This window comes from Callorhinchus milii, unplaced genomic scaffold, assembly GCF_018977255.1.
Source record: "Callorhinchus milii isolate IMCB2004 unplaced genomic scaffold, IMCB_Cmil_1.0 Scaffold12, whole genome shotgun sequence".
Lineage (NCBI taxonomy): Eukaryota > Metazoa > Chordata > Chondrichthyes > Chimaeriformes > Callorhinchidae > Callorhinchus > Callorhinchus milii.
This window is the reverse complement of record NW_024704753.1, coordinates 17301880-17323380: the sequence shown is the minus strand read 5'-3', so window position 1 is coordinate 17323380 and position 21501 is coordinate 17301880. Positions and strand designations below refer to the sequence as shown.

The 21501-nt window shown below is 38.5% G+C and overlaps 1 protein-coding gene across 1 annotated transcript in view; it reads right to left on the bottom strand.

Annotated features, from left to right (window-relative positions):
- Nucleotides 1-327: 327 nt before the first annotated feature.
- LOC103176806 (NCK-interacting protein with SH3 domain) overlaps nucleotides 328-21501 on the bottom strand; it is a 47656-nt gene continuing 26482 nt past the window's right edge. The window contains exons 2-13 of the mRNA XM_042339584.1: nucleotides 19419-19531; nucleotides 19079-19268; nucleotides 18428-18533; nucleotides 16921-17477; nucleotides 16468-16638; nucleotides 15651-15737; nucleotides 11598-11736; nucleotides 10709-10789; nucleotides 8918-9046; nucleotides 6700-6792; nucleotides 5946-6118; nucleotides 328-962 (exon numbers count right to left, since the gene is read on the bottom strand). Coding sequence (XP_042195518.1) covers nucleotides 771-962; nucleotides 5946-6118; nucleotides 6700-6792; nucleotides 8918-9046; nucleotides 10709-10789; nucleotides 11598-11736; nucleotides 15651-15737; nucleotides 16468-16638; nucleotides 16921-17477; nucleotides 18428-18533; nucleotides 19079-19268; nucleotides 19419-19531 — 2031 coding nt within the window. The 3' untranslated portion in view covers nucleotides 328-770. The remainder of the gene's footprint in view (nucleotides 963-5945; nucleotides 6119-6699; nucleotides 6793-8917; nucleotides 9047-10708; nucleotides 10790-11597; nucleotides 11737-15650; nucleotides 15738-16467; nucleotides 16639-16920; nucleotides 17478-18427; nucleotides 18534-19078; nucleotides 19269-19418; nucleotides 19532-21501) is intronic.

Here is a 21501-nt window from a genome sequence, read left to right as displayed (position 1 = left end):
TCATTCTAATACTTTAGGTGCCACCTGAAACCTCTCCACCAATTTACACACCAACCCACCTGTTCTTGATAAATACTTTTAACTGGTCAGTGACTGACAAGTGGGAGCAGGTGAGAGAGCCTGTCTGTCACCAGCGCACAACCAACCTGCTTCTTTATAGGAGCAAATTGGTGTGGTACATTGTTATAATAAGAATCCTTGCATTTGACAGAGCACTTTTCACGTCTTTTCGATGTCTCAAAGCGCTTCACAGAATAGACTGTAAAGTGAAAAGACCGTATATTTGTGGGCAAAACGCGGCAGCCAATTGCGCACAGCAGTGTCTCACAAACAGTCATGGATTGAAAATGACCAATTTATTATTGTTTTGTTATGTTATCAAGCACTCCTCTGAGCCAGCCGTGCGTGTTTAACGTTGGGTTAGTTGCAAGACAACATTTCTACTAGAGCGATTTACATTCCACACATAGTTTACATGTATGAAAATCCTGTCTGAATTGCATCGACAAGTGTTGCGAACACGTGTAGTCATGGGCATAGCCGCATCGCTGTGGAACTGCAGGAGAAACACCACTTAAATAGATGAGATATAAAGTGTTACCAGTCATTAGACAACTTTCGTTAGGTTGCAAAAGGCCTCGGATTCTGTTAAGACCTTAAAAAATGCCTTCAAATAGGAGCAAGAGTTACCAGGATCAGTTGAACTTTTAAGTATATATATATATATATATTGCAAACTTTAAACCCACATTCCCTTTTCAGTCAGCTCCCTATTGGATATCAGGAAATTCTTTATAAATCTCATTGATGATGAGCTTGTCCATCTTGCAGGACTGATCATCCTCCTCCTCTGCCAGGATTCGCTGGAATGTGGCCTGCAGGTCAGGGAGGCGATGTTGGTGACACATGTAATCTGTTGAGCGCACGATTGCATGCATCAGTGAGAGGTACTCCATTCTAATCTGTAGAAACAGAAAAATAACGTTCACCGTTGTGGAATAATATTAATTCTGGGTGAAAGTTCGCTTCCACTTGATTGTCACTGTCATACGCGATTAATTATCAAACACTCCAGCTCATCAGACTGTAAAATAACTGAAGACGGCACCATAGTATTAAGCTTTTTCAGTGCTTACCTGTTGTGCAAACAATATGTAGTTTATAATATATAGCGGCTAACAAGAACCACTGACACCAGTCTATTGCAGTCACCTTTGGGATTGGCTATAGCTGGTCCAGACGCTGCTATTATGACCTTCCAATAACAAGCTCAACAATATAGGAATGGTTCGGATTTCAAGTGAAATAATAGCCTTTCTATAAACAGTTGGAGATAGCCATGAAGTGCACATTTACAAGGTTTTAACCTTAACGTGGTGCTGTTTTCTATTCAATTTTAACAGTTCATTTAAACTGCTAATGTGCAAGCAACACAATAGGAAAAGAAAATGAAGGCACTTTAGGTTGGCTGCAGGAATATCACTGCCAATTTAATAAAAGGGAAAAAAGAGCCTAATTGATAATGCTAAGTGCCCTAACAATTTGACTTCACCAGCGAGAAAGATTTATAGGTCTCACTCAGTAAAAATCAATATGACGCTTACCACTTTTCATTATAATCAATACAATTCTGGGTAAAATGTATTTTTTTGATGTGCTGACTATGGTCATTAAGCCAGGCATGGAGCCTGCCTGTTTTCAAATCAAAGGTAAAATATTTCATATCCTAAACGATCTAACACTGAGGAACCATTCTGCAATATGGAGCTCGTTAGATTCTGTCCTTTCATTTGAAATCAGTTCTGAGTCTCCATTTCCAGTGTGGGTGGCGCTTACTCAATTGGAAGTTCTATCAGTCAAACGCCAATCTTCTTATCGCCGCAATGTTTATTTTGCGGTTCTGTTTCTGGGTATTTAAGTTTAGGCTTGGGCAGATTCTAGTGTGGTTCATTCACACAGGGGTATTTAATCATGGTCTGAATAAGTGTTATGTTCAGATCTGCTTGTAGAGTGCATCACCTTTGACAGAGTGCATTGAGAATACATGATTGCTACTCATTCATATTAAAGGCTGACTTTACAAGAAATTGGTGATTATTGGTTACTGATGCTGATGATCACAAAAATCGCTGAGAGAAAAGCTGCTAGCATCAAGCTCAGATTTGTCTGCAATAATAATAATAATCCTTGCATTTGATATAGCGCTTTTCACGTCTTCTCGACGTCACAAAGCGCTTCACAGAATAGGCTGTAAAGTGAATTGATTGTATATTTGTGGGTGAAATGCGGCAGCGAACAGCCGTGGATTGAAATGACCATTTTATTATTGTTTTTTTGAGGGATTATTATCAGGAGTGTGGAGTAAGGAAACTTGCCTAAGGTTTCGCCCTGCCAGGAATCGAACCCAGGTCTCTCGCTTGCAAAGCGAGCGCTCTAACCGTTGAGCTACAGAACTCCACAATAATTGATGATATGGAACTGCTGCATGTATAATCTTTGCAAAACTAAACATTTAGTTAGAATTTGTGGATTTTAAACTGATTTAGTAAAACCCAGTTATAGAGTGAACAAGAGCCTTCTTCATCCAAACCAATCTGCTGATCTTTTGAATGGTCGGAAAACTTGTGCAAATCTAACAACATCATCTCACTGCAAACGTGATGACTTTCCTGTAGCTATGAACAGAGTAGGAGTTTAGCACTGAAAACCGTTAATTATTACAATGGGGAAAATACATAGGATTGACAAGCATATGGATCTTATTTTGATCAGTCTAAATGAATGACCAGTAATTAGTAATGATGATTGAAGGCAAAGTCCTCCCTAGACAAATATTTGTGGTGGACAGAAACATGCACCATTAGTTATTCATTGTTAGAACGTTTTTCAGTATTTAACACGATTAAAATTATAACCCATCGTCTTTTGAAAAGAGCTTTAATAGCAATGATATTCGAGAGAATGAACGTTGCAGAGTGCCAATCGAGCTGTGTGGGCTGTGAGTGCATGTCATCTTTGGTTTCATCAACTCAGGTCCTGCAATTATGAAGTGAAATGCACAGGCACCGTGACCTGATTTCAGTCAGCAATGTTCAGGTTAAACAACAGTAAAATAATCAGATGTAAACCTCTATAAAAAGACTTGACCCCCACCCCCCCCACAAGATCAATTGGACAATATTTACTAAAGACTCATCAGCACCTAAACTAGCAGCAGCCTGACACCGGGAGACTGTTCCAATCAATCACCAATACAATACTCTAGAATTTCACTACGCAATCAGTTTCATGTGTTCCTGTCGTTGACCTCACAATTTTCCTCGCCCTCTGTGCCAGCCTCCAGTTTCCCCGATGGAGTTAAGGGGAATGCGAAAAATTAGGTCATGTGTTCACAATCACATTCAATAATATCACATACAGTGTCTCCACGTATTGCTCTGCAGATGAAACATGGGATGTCAGTACTTCACTGGATAAGCAATACCGTAAGATTTACATTGAATTTACAGATAACGTTGGAGCAAAGACAAAGCTATAAGATTCAAGATTTTAATAAAAAAGCTGTTATACGAGGCACACGTTTCTCCACATTCCATCATGTCATGGAATTATGGAACATTTCAGTGTTAGGGATACAAGGTGCAGTGTGCTGGTAATAAGCTACTACTCCAAAAATACATTTAAAACCTGATTAAGCATCAGAAAACACCCAAAAATGAGATTGGAGTGTCGTTATGATGTATTGTCGTGACCAGGAATTGGGAATTGACAGATATTTCGGCTTTAAGATTTACCCTCAAAGATTCATGTCTCCAAAGAGAAGACTTGCAGGTTTGGTAATCCGATTTCAATCGGCAGCTACTTCTTTTCACATTTCGTTCACGGAATCTGCTTTATTTAGGTAAAAAAAAATGATGGAGATCCTGTTCCTCAATTTCAGGTCTTCAGCGTGAGCAAAAGGCTGATTCACACTGTGTGCTTTCTACAGAACTGATGGGATCTCTATTGTTGTGAAAATATTCTTACCATTTCCTTTGAAAATTTTCTTTGAAAATATTCTGAGGGAGAAGGTATTAAATTCATTGGGTTTTTCATTCTTTTTAAGAATAAATCGCATCATTATAATAGCTTGCCAAGTTTCTAATTCTCTGTTGCAAAGGAAAACATTTTCTTGCCATTTCAATTTTATTAAGGCAGTTATTATTGCAACAACAACAAATTACATTTATATGGCACTTTTCACGTTGGATGTTATTAAGGCACTCCAAACCATTAGGATTGTAAATTGCAATCCTAATACTGTGAAGTGTCTGGATACAGCAAACATCATAGATTATTTAGCTCCATCTTTTTCTTCCTCAACTCCTTCTTCCCTGACATTATTTGCACAGTTGGCTGCCGTGTTTCGACCACAAAATATACAGTCAATCAACTTTATAGTGTATTCTGTGGGGCGCTTTGAGACTTCTGAACAATGTGATAGGGTGCTATATCAAATGCAAGTTATTATTATGAAGTTGAAAAAGTACTTCATACTAAGAACATTCTTTATCTCGATGAGCAAAAATATCTCACAAACTCCAAATATTCCTTCATCCAGATGCCACTAATTGCTTGTTTTGTGATGCAATATTACAAGGTCATCTAATTCTGATACTTTTGTCAATTGAACTACTACCTACACGAGCACCAAGGCTCCAGAACATAGCTTTTACCACAGATTGATATGCCAGCTATGGGCACAAATCGTACGGATAATCTTAATCTTGCATTTTTGGGATCAGGAATCTGTTTTGTAGGAAAGCCCGGTCTGCAGCAAATTAGGGAACGCGACTGAAAATGGTCTAATATTTTGTTCAAGCATTATGCAATCTATAACTCCTGCAATTTTACAATTCAACAGGATCACATATGAATACTGCACAGACATGAAGCACAGCGAGACAAGTCTCAATGAGTTAAAACCCTGAGATGTTTTTGTAATGTTTTAAGCTGCAGATTTTGCTGAACCCACAGCTTCCACTGCCAGAAATGCACAAACCGCTGATCCTGACCATAATTACAATGAAGGTCTATTGACGTATCAATTGATCATCTGAATCTAAAGGGTTCGGAATTCTTTTTGCATCCTAATTTTTGTACTTGCTGGACAGTAGGAGGACTATATAAAGCTAACTAAAACCAGAAATGCACAACAGATCAATCAGGATCTGAAAGAGAAAAATTGGTTTAATATTTCGGACAATGATCCTTCATCAGAAATGAACGGTGGAATGAGAGAGGCCCATACATAGGATAGAGAAGGGCAAGTCAAGAAAAAAGGCATTCGTAAGAAATTAGAAAATGATTACCTGCATAGGTAGCTTGATTATGAAATGTGGGAGAGAATGCAGGCTGTTACATGATCTGAAGCTTGTGGAGGGTACCGTCTAGGAGGCCGTCAAATAGAGAACATATAGATGAGTGTTTTGCGACTGGGGTGAGGTTGTGATGGAGGAGGATTAGGTTTGCAAGATGGAAGAAAGTGGATTTGATTACACCCTGGAATGGAAGGCTTAAGCGAAACTTGAGGGTGGAGCAAAATCCAAGGTTCCGCACAGGCTCCATGAGTTGGGAGTGATCAACTGGGGAGATTAATACAGGCATTGCTGGTAATGGCTAAGCAGGGCAGTCTCAGTTTTGTCATTGCTTAGTTAAGGCTCATTGAGGTCTTGATGTTTGATAGGCAATGGTCAGCACAGCTTTGGTCCTGTAGTTTTGGAAGGAGGCAGAAAGGTGGGAGTTGGGTGTCACCCACTTGCTTACGGAACTGGACCCCATGTCTGCAGACCATATGATTAACAGGGAGTATGTAGATGATGCAGAGGAGAGCACTGAGGACAGAGCCCTGGGGAATGCCACACATTCCCGTGTGAAAGAAACAGCAACATAAAACAAGTCCTCACCTTTTCTCCTGGGGAGAGATCAGAGATTTGACGCACAATAATGTCGATCATCACCATCATGTCGGTGCGATAGAAAATGTTGCCAGTGCTCTTGTCGGCAAACACATCCTGCAGGAACTTTAGTACGGAGTGTGGTGGCTGAGGTTGATGTTTGAAGATACAAACTGGGTCATCTGGGGGTGGTAGGAGGGTGGGAGGAGTAAACAAAGTTAAAAAGATTAATGTCAATTGAATGAATTGTATACATTAAATAAAAGGCAATGATTAGTACCAATTCTGCGTGGAATGTACAATTGCAAAGATGCTCTCACACAATACATCCATTTGTGGAGTCCTGTAGCTCAGTGGTTAGAGCACTCGCTTTGCAAGCGAGAGACCCGAGTTCAATTCCAGGCAGAGGGCGAAACCTCGGGCAAGTTTCCTTACTCCACACAGAGCCTAATAATAATCCCTCCAAAACAAAAACAATAATAAATTGGTCATTTTCAATCCATGACTGTTTGTGGGACGCTGCTGTGCGTAATTGGCTGCCGCGTTCGCCCACAAATATACAGTCAATTCACTTTACAGTATATTCTGTGAAGCGCTTTGGGACGTCCTCCCGACGTGAAAAGCGCTATATCAAATGCAAGGATTATTATTATTATTACATCAACATCCAGAAGGCTCGGGGAGCATATTTTGCATCTGACAGTCTGAAAGTATATTAAAATAAAGAGAGCTGCTATGTTGCAACTCCTTAGTTTAAACTCACCTGCTCGGTTTAGTAGCAGCAGTAATTTTTCAGTAATTACTTTTACATTTTCCCGTTTTGCCAGTGTTGTCATGACGATATTGTTGGATGGCACTGCAGAAGAGCAAATCATTTCATTATCACAGAGTTAGAGATCAAGAGAAAGCCTGATCATTTCATCCCAATCTCTTGATTTCATTTACAACAGGGTACAGGCCTTTAACAGTTCACTTCAGATTAACTCGAGTCCCAAATAAATTCGAACTATGAATGTAGAATTTGTCCAATTCTCAGTGAGTAAGTGCATGATTTGTACATACAGACAAGGACAGTCAGCACTGGATAACAATCGCACACGTTCTTGTGTATTCTGGTTTGGGGAATAGTATATTTAGAACAATTATTTATTTTGAAAAGGGAAACTCTTGCAAACTTTTAAATTTTAAATTGAGAGAAAGACTACGGACATTGTTGTCGATTAATTCCCCGGCCCACGTTTATTCCTTTCTTGTTTCCACCACCAGGGAGGGTAAGTGAACAAATCTAAAATCAAGGGATACACATGTTCTCAAAACCAGATATACTGGGTATGAACACATCTATGCGCTGTGTATGCTGCTTTGAGAATGTGTGGTGGAGACTGGATTAATCCATTTCACCTCAACACCATTCGGTTCACCCATCCCTAACTTGTGGGCTCAAGGACCTTCTTCATCCAAACCTCTTAACTAACTCCTGATTGATTGAAAACCATTTTTTGTTAAAAGAATGTTTTTCTTTAACAACTGAGTAATTTTTGGAACAATTTCTAAAAAATAAAAAGGCACTTAACAATTATTTAGGAAGGAACTGGCAGGAAAAAAATCTCTGTGAAGAAACAGTACACCGACAGCTGGTGTCAGTAACCGGAAATAGCTGTGCTAAACATGAGTTGCCTTTATTTTTAAAATGAAAGAGAAATAGTTCAGTTGACCTCTACAGGAGGTCCTGGCATATAGAAAAAAAATTGCATGAAAAAAAAGAAAGTGTCGATAGCTGGTAAACCTTGGCTCCTTGGTGTGAATGATGGGCCACAGTTTGCTGTATGTGATGGATGAATAAATAAAGCAAGCATAGAATTTACTTGTTTTATTGCAGATCTACTGAAAAAGATACCAAAGGGTTAAGTAGACAAGGATCTGATCAGTAGAGGTCTATTCAATATTTGGTGCAGTGAAGCTGGAACCAGAAAGATAACTGTAAAAACAGAAACAAAAATGCTGATCCCTGCTACATTTAATAAGAAATACCATATTAGGTTACAGGCTGAATAGAAGATAACGGAAATCAATGCTAACCAATTTATATTCCATATTTATGAAATACAACCTTTTATAACCCACACATTTTCAGGTAGCTACGGTTACCTCAGGGTTCCACACTGATCACAAAATTAAAATTATTTAATCACACTAGAAGCAAAAGACAGTAAATTTGGAACATTTGGGGAATTTACCAGCATTTTAAAAAAAATTCTGTCCCTGCAATATGCTGAATATTTCCCACCAGCACCTAATGTACTGCATTCTGGTCACGGCTTTTAGTCTTTATTGGAGCCATCAATAATTTTGTGATCCTGCAGCTGTATTCAGAAGCATGTCACGTGATGACTTGGGATTTGTTATTGCATTGATGTCGGCTGGATCCTGCCGGATACAGCATTCCAAACAGAAATAAAATGTTATCAATTGTTTTTTCAAAGGAAAGATTGGCGTGATTTCTTTGAATATCACACAAACACACACACTAGCGTAAAGCTGCCAATATTCAAGTGTGAGCAAGGTACTTCCATGTCTTTATGTCCCTCTCGGTAATGATTAACCCTCAAATTGAAAGTCCTCAAAATGTTAATGATGCAAATAAGCTGTCGCACACGGCAGTGCATTCTATATCCCAACAGCTCTCTGTGAAAAAAATCTCTGGTAAAGCGCTATAAAACATCTTGATAAGGTGATAAGACATTATATTAAATGCAAGCATTATTATTATTATTTTATTGTATATCAATATGAAATAATGTGCATTAGTATGTGTACTGTTCCATTTTTCGTCTATAAAATACACAGTCACTACATTTTATAGTAAATCCTGTGAAGCACTTTGAGAATGCCTCCTCTCCTGACAGGCGCTATATTAAATGCAAGGATTATTACCCCAATCATATACAAACCGTGTCTCCCAGAATATCTCAGTTACGTACCAAGTATGTGGAGGTTGAAGGAGAGCATCACGTTCACAAACAAATCTGGTAGCTGGTCAGTAGAATCTGACAACAGTCCATCTTCAACCACATCCAGAAGGAATTGCACAAATTCCGCGTTCAAGTGCTCTATGAACACAAACAAGAAATTAAACCTCCATCAGTCTTATTATACAAAGCAATTATAGGCAGGACTACACAGTTTATTGAAAGGGATAGCAACTCAGACTGGATAAGACACTCATGTTAAAACATTCAAACACAGTTAAATGCTAATTTATCTATTTACAACTGTCTGCTGCACTTTTAGAGTAGAAAAATTGTTTCTCAATGATTCAATCTCTTTAAAAACAATCATTTTGCTCTCTTGCATTAGTTTTTCTGAAATGTTCATGTTTACTTGAAATTCCATCTTTGTCAGAGTGAACAATTGGCAATTATTCTTTGTTGTAAAAGACAGCATTATGCCGACTGGACTTTCCATTCTGCAAAGATCATTTAAATTAATTAAAATCATAGATTTTATAGAACTGAGGAGAATAAGATAAAAACAAATGAACACAGCACATCGCTTGTCTGACTAAACACATGATAAATTGTTGTTCCAAGATCCACTGAGTACAGTAGTGCGATTCATTATTTATTCATTTATACTTGCTGAAAATAGAACAATTCTCATTATCTTCTGAAAACTAAGATGCATATCTGTGTTTCATAGTCTCAGTTGGGGACTAGATAAATCAACACAAATATATACTTTACTCTCAATAATCCTTACATAATGATTATTCTTACAAACAATTGTTATTGCACTCAAGATTATGTTGGGTTACTGTGCGCACTTTTGATTCCAAATGTAATATTTTTGCAGTCAGTCAAGAGTCTGATGGGTGTGAAAATTCATTGTCATGCTAGCATTTGCTGCCGCGGAAAACTTGTAGAAGTATTGGCTGGTTTCCCACTCATTGCTTGTCTAGCTAACACAATCCCAACTGAGAGATGTCACAAAGACGCGATAAGGCATTATATAAAATGCAAGCATTATTATTATTGTTGTTGGCTTGTAAAATCATTGGAAGCCACCAGAAAGAATCCAGCCTACATACCTACCCATCAAGTTCCATTAATGATCCTAATAGATCAAATGAAAGGTCCTTTGAAGTACAGAATAATAATAATAATAATCCTTGCATTTGATATAAGATGTGTTTAGGCAAGCTTTGGATGACCAAATCCACCACAAAGCTATCTTTCCCACTTCAATAAGCACATCACCATAGTGCCTGGTGAACCGCGCCTAGCTTTACCCACTCTCCTTTCCAGGGTCAAAATTTTATTGTGAACTGATGAAGACTAAGAATTAAGGCTCATCAGAATTTCATTTCGTGAAAGTCTAGTCTTCTCAGCTCAGTTTTGTTCTTTAACCAAAGATTGCTGGGGGTGGGAAAACCAAGCACTTATTGAATGAAGTGTGATTGGTGGTACTTGAATGATGTCAGGTATTTCCTACGAGTGCCAAAACAATTACCGAGCCAGCTGTAAATGCATTACAAAAAGGTGATATGGGACCGACTCAGTTTTAGCAACGCTTATGGTATCAGCCATTGACCTTCTTTGACTTTAATAAAATTATGATGGTAGTGGAAGTTATTAAAATGAGACGATTGATTAAAATTAATGAAAACATTTTAATCCAGTCTCTGTTTTGAAGATTATACTATAGTGTATTTTATTTTGAAAAATGTAAATAGTAGTTGGAGAGTTTTCTGCTCTTTGCTGTTTTGTACCTACCGTAATGATGATATGGCATTGGCTCCCCCATGGAAAATATCATTGTTAGGAGCAGTGCTGAGTAGCAAAGCTTCTGATGTTCTGAAGGAGGACAAAGAACAATTAACTGCTTGTTAATTAAGTTAAAACATCATGCGTTAAATCAGTTTTACTTGTCATTATCTGATACTAGTAAACAACAACAACAAACAACAAATTTACATTCATATAGCACCTTTCACGTCGGGAGGATCTCCCAAGGAGCTGAACAGTTCAGGTTTGAACCCGATCTGAGGGTGGGGGCTAATGAGGATGGGGGGGAGAAAAGATGATTAAAGACAGTTGCAGAGGAAGGTCTTGAGGCAGATTTTGAAGAGAGGCGAGGGAGGAGGGGGGAGGTTGTAGGGACTCCGGGATGGAGTTCCAGAGAGTAGGGGCAGAAAGGCTGAAAGACCCACTGCCAATGGTGGGCAGGAGCAGCGTGGACTTGATGTTGAAACCTGTTGAATTTTCAACTACAAGCTGCGTTTCTAAAATAGCTTGTGTTGAAGGAGACACTAGTAATTTACACTGCTGAAAATACCTCTTCATTACAAACACATAAGGCTGATGCCATCATAAAAGCCCTATGTATTGGCTGTGTGCCTTTGTGGACACTAGAAAATATATTCTAAATAACATTATACCCCTTGTTGTGGCTCAAATTCTCCAGTTCCAGACACTGAGGAAATTATATCGAGTTTTGTTTGCTAGATTTTTCCTCTTATTTAGAAATACGAGCACTGGACTATTTTGGAAACACAAGTCCCCCTTAGCACTATATTGAGCATAACTAGTTAGTGCCATGGCTGTTTGGTTGGTTAACTCAAAACTTTATTTTAAAAAGATTTTTTTTAGGAAGAAATGATACCTTTGGTGTCAGTTTGCATGTCACGTGCAAGTTCCATGGGCAGCACAGAGTTGACCAATGTGGAGATGACGGCTGCATCCAAATTGCACATTGCTCCGAAACACTTCAGTAACAATAACCGCAATGCAACACGGTGTTCCTGGGGCAAATAAGTGAAGGGATAAGTCATAGAATAAGTTGCACACTGACACTTATCGTATTGAGTCCTTTGAAGGAAATACAGTCCACTCTATTAATATAGCAGTGTCTGTTTTTAATATTTCAGCAAGCTGATTTGCCCAGTTTACTCCACTAGAGTAACAGCCTGACAAATACAGAGCCAAAATTCCATCTTTACCTTTGTAAAGTTAATGACAGGATTTGGAGGGTAAAATAATGCAACAGCATAATTAAAATATCAATGAAATTCCATAAATTCCTTTATTGAGGTGTACACATTTCCACGTTATTAACATAATAACCTTGAAAGGACCTCATTAATGGGTGAGAGTCATACCACCATTACTTTATTCTGTAACTTCCGTTGTTTTAGACTGATTTAAGCTCACTGTTGATTTCAGGTTGACAAATGTATGTGTAAATGATGTTACAGCCTACTGTAGAAGGGACGAACAAGGTGGATCGGAGAGCAAGTATGAAGGAGTAAATTTTGCTTTAAATGAAAACGTCCATTTTTCGGCCATAAATATCTCTCTTAGACAGAAAATAGTTCTGTGTGCAGTGAGGTACAGAATCTCTTATCAGATCTACCTGTTCAACCACACAATTGACCTCCCTCTCTCTCTCTCTCTCTCTCTCTCTTTTCTTGCTCAGGATCCAATCCACTCTCTACAGTGCTCCAAGACCCTATTCTGTGTAGGGTAAGTTGTTATTCCTCTCAATCTGTGTCCCAGCCTTGGGTTGCCCCCAGTCCTTGCATTTCCGACCTTGTAAAACTCCCGGAGTAAGCTGTCAAAGAGCCTCAGAAATGTTCACAACAAAATGCAGCCTGATGCTGAAACAGTTGAAAAAAAATCAATCTTCAAGCCATCCGCACAATATTGCACTGTCTGCAAGTGCCATAGGGCAATTAGCAACTCATTACTGTCTCTCGTATACCTCTGAACTATCCATAAGCATCAAACTAGACAACTGGGTACCTAACACAGAAATTCTCAAGAACAGAATCACATAGATGCCATGTCCATATTAGACCCATCATTTACTCTAAACGCTCAACAACAACTTGCATTTATATAGCACCCCTCAAGCAGGGTAGTGTCCCAAAGTGTCCTCAGAATTTACTTGCTCTTCCAAATTCCAACGGTTTCCGAAATAAAAATATTAAGCATCAGCATTGATGCACACTGAGGTCCTCAACAGTTAGAACTTGCATCCTTAAACAAATAATCATTTTCAATTAATTTATGCTATTTTTTTGAAAAAAAGAGAGAATCCTTCCTTCAGTACCTCCCCAGATAATAGATTAAAATCATATTGTACTAAAACATCAAAAGAGAGTCACAGATCCAAATGGTGCACAAACTAAGTGGTTCAGTAAATCAGTTACTTACTACACCATTCCTAGCCTGAACATTGCTATTATACCATCACAGATAGAGAAGGTCATTTTGCAATGCCATTACCAGATATAACCTAACAACGACAACCTGCATTTATAGGACACTTTTCACGTAGAAAATCATCCAAATGCAATTCACTGAAGTAATCAAACTAGACAATCAAAGTCCTCACGAGAATACTTGACCGAGCAAAGTAGAAGGTGGGGAATTAGGAGGGAAGGGAACGAGGTGCACTGAAAGAGGTAGCGTTTTAGAAGGCTCTTCGCAGTAAAGAAAGTGGGTGCGAGGTGAAACAATTTAGAATTTCAAAGCATGGGGCAAAGGGGCTGAAAGCTCACCCGCTGAATGGTGGGGAGGTGCAGGATACTAGAAAGAGACCTGATTTAGCAGCGCAGAACAAGTCAGTGGGATCATTCTGCAGGAGATCACAGAAGTCGGACAAGAAAGGGGAGGTGTTTAAAAGCAAGACACACGTAACTGTCATTTGTATCTACACTGGATTCCAATAGACCCTTATCTGGTTTTTAAAGATTAATGGTCTTTGACCGGAACAAATCATCCAGATGTAGCCTAGACCAGATCTATGCACGCAGACTACTTTTAAGGATATGATGTCCTCTTTCTTTTAAAAAAGAAAAGGATTCATGGAGATTTTGGTGTTTTGGTTACCATAAAAACAATTTTTGCAATTTATCATTTTAAACCTTCAAAGTATTGTGATCTTACAGAAAATATGTTGTTTGCATGAGCATTTTTTTGAGCTTGTCTAAATTTGCAGCTAAATATGTACTTCTAAATAGGTCCATGATTTAAACCATTTTTATGATGATCTGATCATGTTTCATGAGGCACTGGCTGCTCTTGGTATTTTTGCCAGTATTGATTAGCTCCCTCATTATTTTACAGCCAACTTTTTCAAGTAGTTTATTGAATAACGTCAGCTAAAGTTTCATGCCTAGATAAAAACAAATTTATTACCACAAATTATAATTTCCAACATATACGATAAAAAAATTAGTAAGAGAGGATACAGCTTTAGATTACTGCAAGTAATAATGTTGAGATTTAACCACTCAAAGCGGTCAGAAATCATCAAACAAAGATTTGAGTTCATAACCCGGAGCTCAGAAGTTAGCGAGTTACTAGTTTTCCTCGACTAAGACTAGTGAAGTCTGCTCTACAGGGCAAGGGCCAAATGCAAACATCATTTGAGACTGGGATTTAAAGTCAAGTCACTTAACTATTAATAGCTAGCAGGCACTGTAGCAATTTTTCAGCAAAATTAGATTGGATAATCCTAGATGCCTTTGTAAGGCTAGGTAACGCCTAAAATAAAGATCAATTTCAAAACCAACTCAATTTTGAAATGAAGCTGATGGCAGTTACAGTGCAAATGCAAATCCTGCTGCAGTAATAGTCTGCACACTGAACCTTCTGACCTTATGATCAAAGGGAGGATAGATACAGGAATGGTGGACGGGCAAAGTAAAAAGAGTCATTTATATTCAGTTTACTAAAAGCTTTCCTTCAAGTCTTCCCTGTATTTTACTGATTTCAAATCAGATCCATATTATATGGTTTCATTTTTGCGTTTAATGGAAAATCCGAAAGATGACAATAAATTAAGGAAATATTCCCTTATTCCAAATAGCATACAGCTGTACGTGTTCTTATGCTCCTTAAATGTTATACACTGTTTTTAACAGCTACCAAAAAGCCAGAGACTGTTTTTTTTAAATGATTGGGATATCTTGCTGAATACATTCATTCACTATCAAGAAGTCCATTCTCAGAATTCAATCTAATCATAACTGATGACTATAATTTCCTAGTCAGGACCAATTCCTTTCTGAAAGGATGATGAAATACAATCACAAGTAGTAGTATAAGTGTGTTACATGATCACATTACATAAGTTTTAATATTTTCAGACTAAGAGCTAGCCTTGACAAAAAAGGTGCATGCATTGAGATGGATAACTTCTATCCACTCCTTGACAAACAGGGAGGGTGCATGCAAAAATACCCTTCAGATTTCTGATGTCCAGCATAACAATTTTGGCTGATTTGAAGCCCAGATCGAAAAGCATACTGAAGTCATCGGGACTGCTCTGAGATTTCATACACCATCAGCTCTTTGACCAGCTCTAAGTAGCTGAAATTTTGCTGGAAGTCTGTAAACAGGATTTCAGTAATCCTCTCAGTCAGGAAAAGGGGGGTGAGGGAAAACAGTGGAGTAAAATAAAATTTCAGCTGCACTGCTTGGGAAGACAGACCATAGCTCTAGGACTTCCCTGCTAGGAAGACAACAGAACTCTACCAAGGTTATGGGAATATGTCATCTGAGTGTCTTGTCCAAGATAAGAAAATCTTGGAGAAGAGAACAATGGAAAAATAACTGCAAAAAAGCAAGCCTTATAAAATGAAAAGAACATATCTCATCAGTTACTCCAGAATTAATCAACTTCACTCCATTACAGTTGTATACTTACCATCTGATAATAAGCGACAAGTGAAAGAACTGGTTCAAAGTGATTTTTCTTGGCCATTTTCTTAGAAACCTCTGGGTCTGCATCAGTCTGATAAAATGAGAAACAAATGAGAAGTTGCTAAAATATGAAAGAAATTTCAAAATAACATTGTAGTACTTGTATTTGATATATATTACCTTAGCGCATTGTTGAAACATCTCAAAGTACCTTAAACGATTCACTGCAAAGTGTAGTGCTATTGTTTTTGTAGGTGGAACACAGCAGTCAATTTGCCCGCAGAAATGTACCACAAACAACCATGAAGTAAATGACCAATTTTACGTGGGAGATTGTTGGCCAGGACACTGAGAAAAACTCCTTTCTCCTTTCAAACAATGCCACGGGATCTTTAACGTCTCCATAAATAGAGAGATGGTACTTCAGTTTAACATCTCAGGCCGAAGGAATATTAATTTGCATAATTTTTCCTTTGAAAATACTGACAGTATTGACCCGGGGAAATTTATAGCAAAGGCCATTCGGCGAATTGCGTCTGTCATGGCTCTTTGAAAGAGCAATCATTCAGTCCCATTCACTGACTTTTCTCATATATCTTTTCAGATCTTAATCTCGTTCCCTCTTGAAAGCCGATACGGATTCTGCCTCAACCACTGCACCTGTTGCTAATTATCTTAAATTGATACTTCTAACTTGTGGAGGATGACAGGAATGTTTTCCTGCAGTTATTCTCCTACAAATACTCACATATTTCAAATAGCAGTACACTTTGCAGCAACATAACTTTTTATTCTTGTGACCGTCATTAATCCTTACTCACCAGAATGGCCAGCAGTTCTTCCAGATAACAGGAAATTACACTCTCATCCTCATGCAATGCCCAACTCCTTTGTTGTGCATCATTTTTGTGTCTTGCCAAATCAGCAAAGATTACATCAAGTCGCTGCTCATCCTGACATACCTGTCCCTTTGGTAATGCTGAACTGAGTTCCTAAGAGAAAACATAGAAGCTGTGTTAATTTTACAAGCTAAACATTAACCGATGGGATAATTTTTCACAATTAATGGCATCAATGATCCTATTTTTGTGATGTAGTGCTAAGACAGAAGGATGTCTCAATCAGGATGTATCCTTGCAACGCCTTTCTAAGTTTGCTACTAAATGTAAAGTACTTTTAGCTTTTAGTATCCAATCTTTTAAAAATCAGAGCTTCAACTACAAACAAAACTGTTTGTCTTCAAGAAAACGAATCAGAACAATTGATTTGCTTACCTTACTTTCCACCAGAGAAACCAGAATCTGTTCCATGATCTCAGCCGTGGTGGGGACTGAACTCTGAATGTGCCCTACCATAACACCGATTGCTACTCTCGAAAGTTCATAGCTGAGATTTGTATTCCTGCGCACTAGCTCGATCAATTCTGCACCGATCGTTTTTGGCACCGATATCACAGGTTTGATGGACTTCACCAAAGAGCTCGGAGATGTAGACACTGAAGAAGAAGACTGTTTCTCCTGATTTTTACCGTGGAGGCTTTCAGCATCCAAGTCCAGGAGGAGCGGTGATGGTAGCTGGCTCTTAGGATTGAGTGAAAATTCATTTGCGTTAGACAAAGATGCTGGGCTTATGTTAGAATGGGTGGGTATGCTGGTTGGATGCTTTGAGGCAGTGTATGTGCTTCGAGTTGGAAGAGGTGGAGGGGTTCCTGAAGGACTGGGGGTGGCTGTAGACTGATGCAGCTCAGAAGAGGTTGAGGATACAGTGTATACAGTGTCAAGAGAAGCTGTACTCACATAGGAAACAGCTGACACAGTCCTTGGAGGGATTTCTGCAGAAAGTGATTGAAGGAATGCATTAGGCAGATCATTTTAGCAAGAAATCAGTTGTATATCTATCAAGTAAAAGTACTTCGACAATATTTATTACGAATAGCACGGCGAGTGAAATTATCAATAAAACATAATATTGTTTCAAATGCTAGTCAATGAAAACCCTGGAAAAAACATTAAATCAACTCAGCATTTTAGTCCATGGACCTACACAAAAAAACTAAGCTATCTATCTATATACAGTGTGGCCCGGTTATAATTCTTTTCTTTATAATGCAAATTCAGTCAGCATGCAGGGAGTCAGACTTTCGACTGTGCATATTCACAATGCAATCATCACACAATAGCATGGGTTTGGATTTTACAGATCCAACCATCGCATTATAATGAGGCTCCACTGTAGATTTGATTAGCTGGGTATCTGACAGGTCGGGAAAACCTTTCTGTCTAAGTCTTGGTACCCAAGCCAGACTGAGGACCCCCCACGTATGTGTGCTACTTACACATTGAAATTTCCTTGTGGCTGGAATGGAATTTGCACTCTCTGCCTGGAGGATGCACCCTGCTTACCAAATTCCAGAGCGTATTAGGTACAGATTGAGTCAAGACTTAGGGATCCCAGAACATGCATTCAGGGTGCTGCTTGAGTTTAATGAGTAAAAGTGCATAGCTTGCCTTTGAGAGCAGTACTCCACAAGCCTAAGTAACCTAACCTGCTAGTGGTGGGAGAAAGTAAAATTCAGATCATCACATATCATCAAAGAATTAAAAATGGGAGAAATTGGTGGAAATTGAATTAATAACAGTATTAGATTTTAACCCATGAAAACTGACAGGATGAGAATCTCCTCGATTATGGGTCCCAAGTAATATCATTCATGATGGTCCAACGCACTTTTAATTACAGTAATTAGTGTTCCTTTCCACTTCAAAAGAAACTGGTACTCACTATCAACATCCTCTTTTGGCTTCAGTAATGATCCAGAGAGCAATTCCTTATGTTTTTCAAGTTCTGGAGGAGCAACAGGAGCAGCACGTCGAGGTTGAGGTGGTACCTGCAACATTAAGTGAACACATGATACATTATCCTGTCGTTAGTCGATTGCCTGATCGATCACTTTCAAATAATCCCTCGCAAAAAAAAATGGTCACTTAATCCACAACTGTTTGTGGGACACTGCTGTGCGCAATATTGTGTCGCATTTCACACACAAAATGCACAGTATATTCTGTGAAGCGCTTTTGAGACTTCTTGACGACGTGATAAGGTGCTGCATCAAATGCAAGGATTATTCTTCTTCTTATTGTATCTTCCTTTTTTTTACCCTTTACAGACAACACAGGCATGACTTTTTTTCTTAAAGTTCTGAAAACCAAGCTGTTACAACCTGAGCCAGTTTTTAAATACCGTATAATAATAGTAATGATACCAACTAGCACTTTTACAGGCCCTTGAGGTTAAAGTGACATTCACCTTGAGACTGCTTTTATCTCAAGTAGAAAATAACGAGCAGTTATACCAAAGTTCAAAAATAATTACTTTTATAATTATTGAAAGGAGAACATTGGATTTTTCCTGTACACCATTCATCTCTGGTACCTGATAGAAATTGTCTGAAGAAGTTGCATTTACCGGACTCGAGTTTTGGTCGTATGGAATCTTGCTCAGTCCATTTGGTTTGCGATCAGTTTCTTGCTGATGATCAGTGGAGGGCGTCAGGATCACCTTCTGTTGGCTTACAGTTGAACCTTTTCGGGCAACTGTGTCCTTTCGATGATGAATGAGTTTCCTTGATAGAGGAAGGAGTGGAGAAGGCAAATGTGACTTTTGATTGACAAGGAAAATGCATACTTGGCAACAAATGTATTTTAAGAAATACTTAATTGGTGCATTTTGTTAATTTAAATATAGGGAATATTTATAATTATTCGTGACTTACTGTAGAACCTCCCGCTGTTCTAGATTGTATTTGCCGCCATTTTCCATTGCTGCATTGTGAATGGCTTCAATAGCTCGGTCTATGGATTGAAGAACCAGGTCTTGCTGATTTGACTTTAAAAACAAAGAGAGACGTCAATCTGTGATGACTTTAGTCTAGGACAGATTTCAATCATTTCCTCATGTACATCATATTTTCATAATGTTTTTCCATCAATGAATGGAGCAATAATGAATTTAATTCCAAATATTAAAATACACACAGTAGCTCTCTAACAACAACTTGCTTTTATATAGTACCTTTCACGTAATATAACATCTCTGAGTGCTTCACAATGCGGGATTAGATGCTGAGCTCGGAGGAAGGAGGTGGTAATCATAGGCACAGTTGAAGAGGTTGATTTTACGTGGGATTTGAAGATAGAGAGGGAGTGAGGCGGAGGGATAGAGGCAGGGAGTTCCAGAGACAATAGGGCAAAGTTATACAAATGAAAAGAAATAAGACAGGTGGGAAAATTTCTTTAATAACTGTACTAGCTGTCAAATGCTGAATTCAAAGAACACTCAGATAAATGGCTTCACCGTGGTCAGGTCGTAATGAATTAAATCAATCTTCTTAGCAGTAGTTAAAGGTTGGACCTATTATATCCCTGAAATGTTTTTCTCTAATTATATTAAAAGCAATTACGAGCACATTTGCAAAGTAGGCCTCATTGAAACAAGGCTATCATGTTAGAAACATGGCGCCTGCTTTGGAAATCTAAGCATTTGAAAGTACTGATCTCATCTTTGCTAGTAAGTTTTACAGTCATTTTAACAGGATCAATTATTTCTTATATGAACTACAATAAATCCTTACTCTCTGGCCCCAAGAATACTAAAGTACAGCACTTTTAAAAAGTACATTAATATGTATCTACACAGTACCAATATATATTTTTGTTTTATTTGCAATTTAGAGCAAATCCTAAATATTCCAGCAGTATATATTTATTCTTTAACTGCAGCGTAACTGGCCAGAAACCTGGAAAGTATTAAGAAAATCCTAACTCAATAGGGTGATTCTGAATTATCTTTTTCATGCTTTTAATGGCATTTCGCCCTGCAACCACAAAATGCAAAATTTGCTAAGGCTAGCAAACAGTGCATTACAGCCCATTCAGTCTTAAACATTATACCTTACATTGTTCCCTCTCTTTAAAATGTGCTGTTCCAATAATGTCTTGAAAAAAAGCCTTGAAGAGTCCTTCAAATGACCTTGAAGAGGATTTTTGTCATTAGATGTGACAATACTTGGTCATCCTTGGGCTATCCTCCTTGGGAGGGAGTTAAGCAGGGTCTCTTTGGAGCTGAGAGGTCTCCAAGGTAATGAAATGTCGGAATCGAGTCATCCCTCTATGATGGTCTTGGTAGTTGTTTATTGAGCCATCCAGGTTTGCAGTACTCCAAGACACGGTTGATGACAAACCATCTAGGTTGGCTCATTGGCAGGGCGTGAAGGGACAGGGATTCTTTCAACTCAACTCCATTTAAGCCTGCAAGCCAAAGTCCTAATGGGTAAGATGGCCCCAGTTGGACCAGCAGTGAAAAGTTCCAATAATAGGCAAACAGGTTGCATCCTTCCAGAGAGTGAATGCACATTGAATTCCAGACAAAAAGGAAGATACAAAGGGAACAAGATAAGGGATAAACTATGCTTGGGTGGCATACATGGAGTCTGGGTGACTTGCACATACATTTTTGCTCCAGTCTGGCATAGATATGGATCTACCAGGTTCACACTGTATTCTGATGAATAATGCTCAGTTTCTGCTGTCAAATTAGCAGAAGTATACTGGGTGGGAAAACCTCTACCCAGGATGTGAATCCTGTCCCACATTATTGAATTCAGATAGGCGAATTTATGGATTAAATGGATCAGAGGCAACTTAAATCTAGATAGTCTCTTTTGGGAAGGTTTTGAATATTAGTGGGAATTCCAGCACCAGATGAGAATAAACAGATCTATTGTTGTCCTCCCAATGTTTCGTCAGCCTGCCATTTCTTCTCTTCTATACTGGTTCACTTCCCTCTTCTGGACCAGT